Here is a 7,932-nt window from a genome sequence, read left to right as displayed (position 1 = left end):
ACGACCCCCTGCTGGAGACCAATAGAGTTGCTCATACGGACATTTAAACTCCTGGCACCAGAGCTCCTGCGGTACGCGTTAACCCCGTATTAACCCCTTATACAAAACCGGAAAAAAAGAAGAAAAAACAAACACGAAGAATGTCCACGAATATTCGCCCGAAGAGAAGACAGGAACGGGCGAATATTCACGGAATGGATTAAAAAACAATTAAGCTTGAGTGAAGGACAAACTGAAGTTTTAACTCATGTATTGAAACTCAGGATTTATAATATGAATTTAAGCATAGACAAACAAAAAATCCCAATAGTCAATGGGAATGGTTTTTGTACTATGAATGGATTATCCCTGGTGACATTTATACTACTAACTGGGAAATTGATAACTTTGGACATTTGATTGATACTGCTGATTTAGCTCTAACACAAATAAAACAGCCATATGATTATATTTCCCATAAATGTGGAGAATATTATCTTAAGGTTGAGAGATAGGATACCTGGTAAGCAACGTGAATAATCCTTATTTGTTTGATAATTTTGTAGGATTGATCTTTATACCCATAATACCACAGAAATATTGTGACATTCTTTGGAACCACTATAGTGAAACATCCTCACAACAAACAAACACAAAGCCTCCCCGAGTCCCAGGAAGATGGTATCTCAAGGTTTACGAGACAACAATGTACTCATACCTACAACAAATGCCGACGCCTCCAACAGTGAAATGGATACAGAGTCCAACGAATATGAAAGATTTTCTATATCACCTCCCATTACAGCCAGTGGGACCGTATTCGATTCTGACAGAGGGGAACCTTGCTTTCGAGGAATCTCAAGAGAAATTATTTTTGCCAGCTTATGGGTTTGAGGAATATTTCTGATCCATCATTCTTTGAATGTGTCAATAGAGGAAAACAAATTTTCCAAATTAAATTGTAAACTAAACAAGGACTTGTTAATACCGTAAGCCATGGAATCATTGGCTGCACAATTTTGCTTGCTTGCAATGGACCTCCTCATAAGACTTGTTTTGGTGGGTTGTGGAGAAATACTTTGTTGCATCTGTATAGAGAGCCTTGTGTATTTAAGTTGGGTGATTTTTATCAATTACGAAGTTCTCATGAAAATTTTACTTGAGATCACCTTTTTCACCAATAGGTTCAAAACATGGTGATCCTATTTTTGTTCCTAAGTTAATGCCATTAGCTGGACCGAATGATTACGATATTGATTTCTCTGCTCAGCTAAAGGAGAGGGACTGTTAACGGCATCAGTAAAAGCATGGTTAAGGATTTAACTATGCAGAACTAGTATTTCTCTGTTACATAAGATATAACAGAGCCTGGCTTTGGTGGTAATTTTCCTCTCCCGATTCTTTGACCGTTAGCAACCATTTTTATATATATATATATATATACCGTATTTGCTCGATTATAAGACAAGGTTTTTTTAGGAGCAAATGCTCTGAAAAATACCCCTCGTCTTATAATCGGGGTCGTCTTATATTCAGACCTCAAATAGGTCTGACTATGAGACGACTAAGATCCAGATCCCCCGCAGCTGCAGGGGACCTGGATCCTCCTGTCCCCCTCCCCCCACCCCACTTACCGGTGCTTCTGAGTCCCCGGTGTGTAGCCGGGGCAGCGTGTAGATGTCTACGCGATTCACGTAGACAACTTACACTGCAGCTGGAAGGAGGTGTGGCTAGCAGCAGGGGTTGTCTGCGTCCATCGCGCAGACCTTCCCCGGCTGTAAGGGATCAGAGTGCGGCACCGGTGCGGGGAATTCTCGGACAGTCGGGGAAGGTCTGCGAATCGCGAAGACATCTACACGCTGCCCCAGCTGCATGACAGGGGAGTCAGAAGCAACGGTAAGTTTGGGGGGGCGGGGGAGCAGTGTTAAATGGGGGGCATAAGGCATTTCTGGAGGCAGAGTACTCTGTGAAATGCCTTTTAACCCCCTTAATGCCAGAGTGACATATAGGGGTATAAGGCATTTCTGGAGGCAGAGTGGCACATAGGGGGTCAAAAGGCATATCATGGGGCACAGTGGCATTTAGAGGGTTAAAAGGTTTATCATGGGGCACAGTGGCATATAGGGGGTATAAGGCATTTCTGGGGCAGATGTGCATAACTGGGGGGGCAGGCTGGAAAATTGAGAAAAATATTTTGGTTTTATTTCCTTCTAACATAGCTTTTAATAGGGAGAGCTGACCCACCCAATCCAAGCAGGCTTTGTATATAACAACCAGCCAATCACCGGTAAGGTACATCGCTTGCCGTGATTGGCTGGTTGTTGTATACTGGGTAGAGGGGTAGTCTTATACGGCGAGTATAGCCCAAACTCTATATTTTAACTGGAAAAGTTGGGGGTTGTCTTATACGCCGGAAAATACGGTATGTGTTACGGCTAAAATTGTTAAGCTGCATCTGATTACGGCGATACCCCACATCCTTAATTTTTTTTTTCTTCTAGAGGGCCATATCCATCCCCTTACATATAGTACCCTATAGGGTGGTATTTTTTAGGTGAATTAAAGTTTTATTGAAAATTTTTGAAAACATGGCTAAACATAATACATCAAGACAATAGGGGGAAAGACATAATAATGAGGGTGGGGTAATGAGGAAGACAAAAATTGGAGGTAGAGAAAAAAAAAAATAAAAAAAATAAATAAACCTGATCAGGGAGCGATGCCGTACAGCATGCTCGGGTGGCCCACAAAACCCTCCAACTTAGCAACCAACCCGCAAATGTGTACAAATCATATTAGTTATAGGAACAACAGAGCAAATGAAGAAAACATCCACTGGTTATCAAATATAATCAGGTATATTCAGTAGCCACCCAGCGGAAGGTCAAGTGTAGTGCAAGGCGTATATATATATATATATATATATATATATAAATAAATAAATAAACAAAAAAAACAAAAAAACAAAAAAAAAAAACCCCACCATGACTAGAGAGTGTGACCGGAAAGCGAGCCAGAGTACACATAGGACCCCCAGCACTGCAACCAATACGCAGACATGAATAAATCAAAAAGGTGACAAGTAACAGCAGAGCAAATGAATAAGACGCACAGTTACAAGTATCAAATATACAAACATCTCCATGTGGGCGAGAGAGATCCCAGTAACACTGCTACAGTGAGCCGGCAGGGCAGATGCATAGAAGAGGACGGCGCACGGGAGCAGCGGAAGGTAAAAATGTATAACAGATGTGTAGTACATGGTGCAGGGAAAAAAAAAAAAAAAAAACAAAAAAAAAAAACACTCACACCCCCAAGGGAATAGCATAGAGACGAGTATGAACAGGAACGTCACAGTTTACTCCTCAGGCGCGGTGGGATAACGTCTCCCATCATCCGTGTCTCCTCCCCGTCTCAGCCTGGATCGCCTCCGCGCCGGAACATCACGAGAAGCAGGAACTGAGGAAAACCCCGCAAGGGCCCAGTCGTCAACGTGTGGAGTAGGTATTCCTAATGCGAGGGTCACCTCCGCTACATCACGGTGTGTCTTCACGTGGAAAGTGGAGCCTTCATGTAGAATAGAGAGCTGGAAGGGGAATCCCCAGCGGTATCGAATGCCCCGGTCCCGGAGCAAAGACGTAAGCGGCCGCAGCAGTCGTCGGTTGCGCAAAATGATTGCGGAGAGATCCTGGAACAGCGCCAATTGTTGTATTCATGTCTTGAAAACAACAAATTACGTCTCTGGGTGGATCTGTGAGCCTACCAGGCATATGGGAGAGTCCAGGTCGCGGCCCAACACCGTGTTAAAGAGTCGTTGCAGCAGCGCCCGGAGGTCTTCAGGACCGTCAGATTCACGCAGGCCCCGCATCCGCACGTTGTTGCACCTACCTCTGTTTTCGAGGTCCTCTACCGATCGCCGCAGTTCTGTCGCCAGGCCGGTCAGATGAGAGGTTGTCCGCTGCAGTTCCAACACCTGTTGTGCGGTACGAGTATGCGAATCCTCGAGGTGAGTAGTTCGCCACTCCACGCCAGCTATATCCGCGTGGAGGGCCGCAACCTCTTCATGTAAGGTGCGCTTGACCTCCGCAATCAGGTTGCTGAAATTGGCCTTAGTAGGGAGGGACCGGAACAACTCCTGCAAGGCCTCAGCCGATGGGGACGCTCCGGCGGGTGGCGGTGAACGCGAAGTCTCCTCAGACAACGTGGTACTGGCCGGTGAGGACGCCATGTGGGGCGACGGGGGCTGCGTGTCTAAGACCGCAGGAGTCTGGAAATAGTTGCGGAGCGAGAGCCCCGACGAGCTTGGTCGCGGCTCAGGTGGTTCCTGGCGCTGGGAAGAACGTTTTGGGTTTGCCCATCTCGTGCCGTATCGCCGGATGGGTGCAGATTGTAGTGAGCAGGCTGCGGAGCTAAGGGTTCAAGCAGCCATCTTCCAGCTAGGCAAGCCACGCCCCCAGGGTAGTATTTTTTATACTCATGGCTTAACGGGTTTGGGGGTTGTGAACAGGGCCAGGAGGGTTATACTGTTTAGATGTTGTGTGAGACCTATCCACATGTTTAAAATTGAGATTTTGTAATTCATTACTTAGGGTGGAAAATAACCTCTTCTTAAGACATTACATGGGAGGAAAGGTGTGAACCCATCACAATATGAATATTTCTGTTAAGTTTTTACAGATGAAAATATAGGAAAGGGAGCTTGGTTAGGAAAAAAAGACTGAATTTACTTCATACAGTTGAGTTCATAGATTAAGATGTTATACTTCCGGTGTCTAAGGTAAAGACAAATAAGTCGATGGGACCTGATGGTATACACCTAAAGCTATTAAAATAGCTCATTGGTGTACTAGCAAACAGATTTATTTTACCAATTATTCTTAATGGGAGCAGTCCCAGAAGATTGGAATCTGGAGAATGTGCCCATTCACAAGAAAGGTAGTAGAGAGGAGCCAGGCAACTATCGGCAAGTAAGTCTTACATCAGTAGTGGGAAAATTAATGGAAACTATGTTAAAGGATAAGATTGTTGAACATCTAGTCACATGGGTTTCAAGATCAGAAACATGGGTTTACTTTGGGGAGATCATACCAAACTAATCTTATTGATTTTTCTTTTTTGATTGGATGCCTAAAGTAATTGATCAAGGGGGTGCTGTAGACATTATCTAGATTTCAAAACAGTCTGACACTGTCGCAAAGACTTAATAAACTGCAGTCTGAGTTTGGATCCCAATATTGTTGAACAGATTAGGCAATGGCTGAGTAACAGACAGAGGGTTGATGTCAATGGAGTCTTGTTACAAGTGAGGTACCCCAGGGATCTGTGATATTGCAAAATGTTATATAATAATACAAAAAAAAAACAACAATATGTTTATTACCAAAAACAAGTAAAAGTGTATAAAACATTTACATGGATATATAGGTAAACATGAGAGTGACAGGAAAGTGGAAATCCAACGTTATAGCCAAACTGGTCTTCATCAAGGGTGATCTCTTTTTGACTGCAACTAACTTCCATTAGATTTTTTTTAAAATCTTGATGGTAACAGGGCTGATGTTCCTGGAGGGATAAGCCAAATGGCAAATTATTTTGGTAAACTGGGAAAACGGTTAGAGCTGTGGTAACTGATGTCTAATGTAGATTAAGCGCAAGATAATGCACCTAGGGCATTAAAACGCAAGGGCAGAGTATAGAATATTTCATACAGTCCTAACTTCAAAATATGAGGGAAGGGATTTAGGGATTATTATTATTAAAGAGGATTTATAAAGGTAGGCAATACAAGAGGGAAATGTTCATGCCATTGTATAGACTTTGAGTATTGTACACAGTACGCAGACTGTATCCAGAAGAGTTCAAAGAAGGGCTACGAAACTGGCTCATGAATTGCAGGATATAAAAACTTACAAGGAAAGGTTAAAGGATCATAATTTATCTATATATATTATATATATATATATATATATTATATATATATATATATATATATACACATATATATAGCTTGAGGGAAGGGGGAGACGAGATAGGTGGAATATAAATTATTTAAATACATAAACGGAATCAAGATGATAAAAGAAGGTTTATTTAAAGAAGAAAAAAATACTACAACAAGGAGGATGTAGTCTTAAACTAGAGAGGTAAAGGTTTCAGCAGTAGTGATTGAGTTAATACAATGAATGAGTTTAAGGATGCATAGGATAGGTATAGGCTATTGTAGATAAAAGATTCAAAAATTGGGCAGACTGGATGGGCCGAATGCTTCTAATCCTCCAACACAATACGTTTCTATGCAATCTGGCTGAAATTGGTCCATCCATTACATGCTACCACAATAAGATCAATTTTTACAACTTTGAAGGTGCTAGTAAGCTTAGTTTATTATATCTTAAAGGGCATTCTTTCCAAATACTGTAGACCAGCAAGAATGAAATACCTATTACTATTTTTCAAGAGAAACACTCAAGTAATTTAATTTGGTAGAATGTGTGTCACATTTAAGGACTCTTCCCTTAATCCTCACCAATGGGTGCAACTCCTGATAACTGTACAGGGCTATAGCATCTTACACGGTCAGATATTAAGTATGCCTGCTTGAATGATTCCCACCGGATTTTATTTTACATGTAAAAATACGTAGTAAAGTTTCAATCACATTGCTAACAAGGAAGGGACAGTCTTACACTTCATGTGAAATGGGGTTCAAGCAGGTGAAACAGACTAAATTTGAAAGTAAACTTAGTTATCTTCCCAATGATGGAAAGCAGCTATTTGTATTAGACTCATTGGCAAGGATAAGAGACATTTAACCCCTTAATGATAAGACGGTTTATTACTCGTAGTACATTTTGGGACAAAGGCTCTTAACATTTTTCAGTGTTGCTGTACTTTTCTTCTCATTTTGTGCAAAAAAAAAAAAAACAACCAAAAACTTTTTTTTCAGGACAAACAGGGCTTTCTTTAGATACCATTATTTTTATCATATCCACTAATTTACTATAAAAAAACTAAATGATAAAATATGGCGATTGTTAAAAAGACACTTTTTTTTAAAATATATTTTACTCATCTGCAAAAACTAATGAAAACACCTCCTAAATAGATTCTACTTAGTTTAGAAATACCCAATGTTTTTGTGTTTTGTTTTTTTCTGCACGTTATGGGGGCAATAAGTACCAGTAGCGTTTAGCTATTTCAAAACCATTTTTTTCCCCAAAGCTGGTCATTCTGCCCATGTGCTATTTCGGGTATCTTTGAAACTGGCCAATGAAATTTACCCCATCAAACCATATATTTTTGAAAAACAGACACCAAGGTATTTAAAATGCCTTTCCATGCACTAATTCCACTATCAGTCTTTGTCAAACTTTATGGTAGCAAACATTGTTTTATATTTGTTTCCACACACGTTGTACTCCAGGTATAAATTCACCGCTCCTGGTATATGTCCCTGTCAAACAAAACCCCAATATGTGTTCAGCACCATCTCCTTAGCGCAGTGATACCCCACATGCATGGGTTTGTTGGGTTATTTGGGAGGTAAAAGGCCACCTTTGTGAGGTGTTATTTTTATTTTATTTTTTTGGCCATTTAGACATCCGGTCAGTCTGCATCCACGTCCCATATTTGGGACATCTTTGAAGCCGGCCAATACAATTCACCCCATCAAATCCAAATTTTTTTAAACTAGGCACCCTATGGGCAGTTATAATGCCAATATTTTAACTCTTTTCATGCGGGACTTTTTGTGAAGATATAGAATTCTAGGACTTGCTCACAAAAGAAAACCATATGTGATATATATATATATATATTGCATGGTTGTATGCAGTACCTGATGCATGATGGCGCTTGTGGTTGCTCTTCGGAGCAATTCGGAGCTCTGTCGCTATTGCATTGCACCCATATGGAGTAACCATCTTAATGGACAAGAGTTTTTTCTCTATTTTT

At 41.1% G+C, this 7,932-nt stretch overlaps 1 protein-coding gene across 1 annotated transcript in view; it reads right to left on the bottom strand.

Moving 5' to 3' along the window:
• Positions 1-3,712: 3,712 nt before the first annotated feature.
• The window catches only part of LOC149278281 (FERM domain-containing protein 8-like), a 46,962-nt gene continuing 42,742 nt past the window's right edge, over positions 3,713-7,932 (bottom strand). Inside the window, exon 11 of the mRNA XM_089502164.1 lies at positions 3,713-4,309. Within this exon, the coding sequence (XP_089358290.1) occupies positions 3,713-4,309 (597 nt within the window). The remainder of the gene's footprint in view (positions 4,310-7,932) is intronic.

Source organism: Sceloporus occidentalis, unplaced genomic scaffold (genome assembly GCF_023333645.1).
Source record: "Sceloporus occidentalis isolate IW3139 unplaced genomic scaffold, rSceOcc1.0.p SCAF_196, whole genome shotgun sequence".
Taxonomy (NCBI): domain Eukaryota; kingdom Metazoa; phylum Chordata; class Lepidosauria; order Squamata; family Phrynosomatidae; genus Sceloporus; species Sceloporus occidentalis.
The sequence above is the reverse complement of the archived record's forward strand: the minus strand, read 5'-3'. Positions and strand labels throughout refer to the sequence as shown.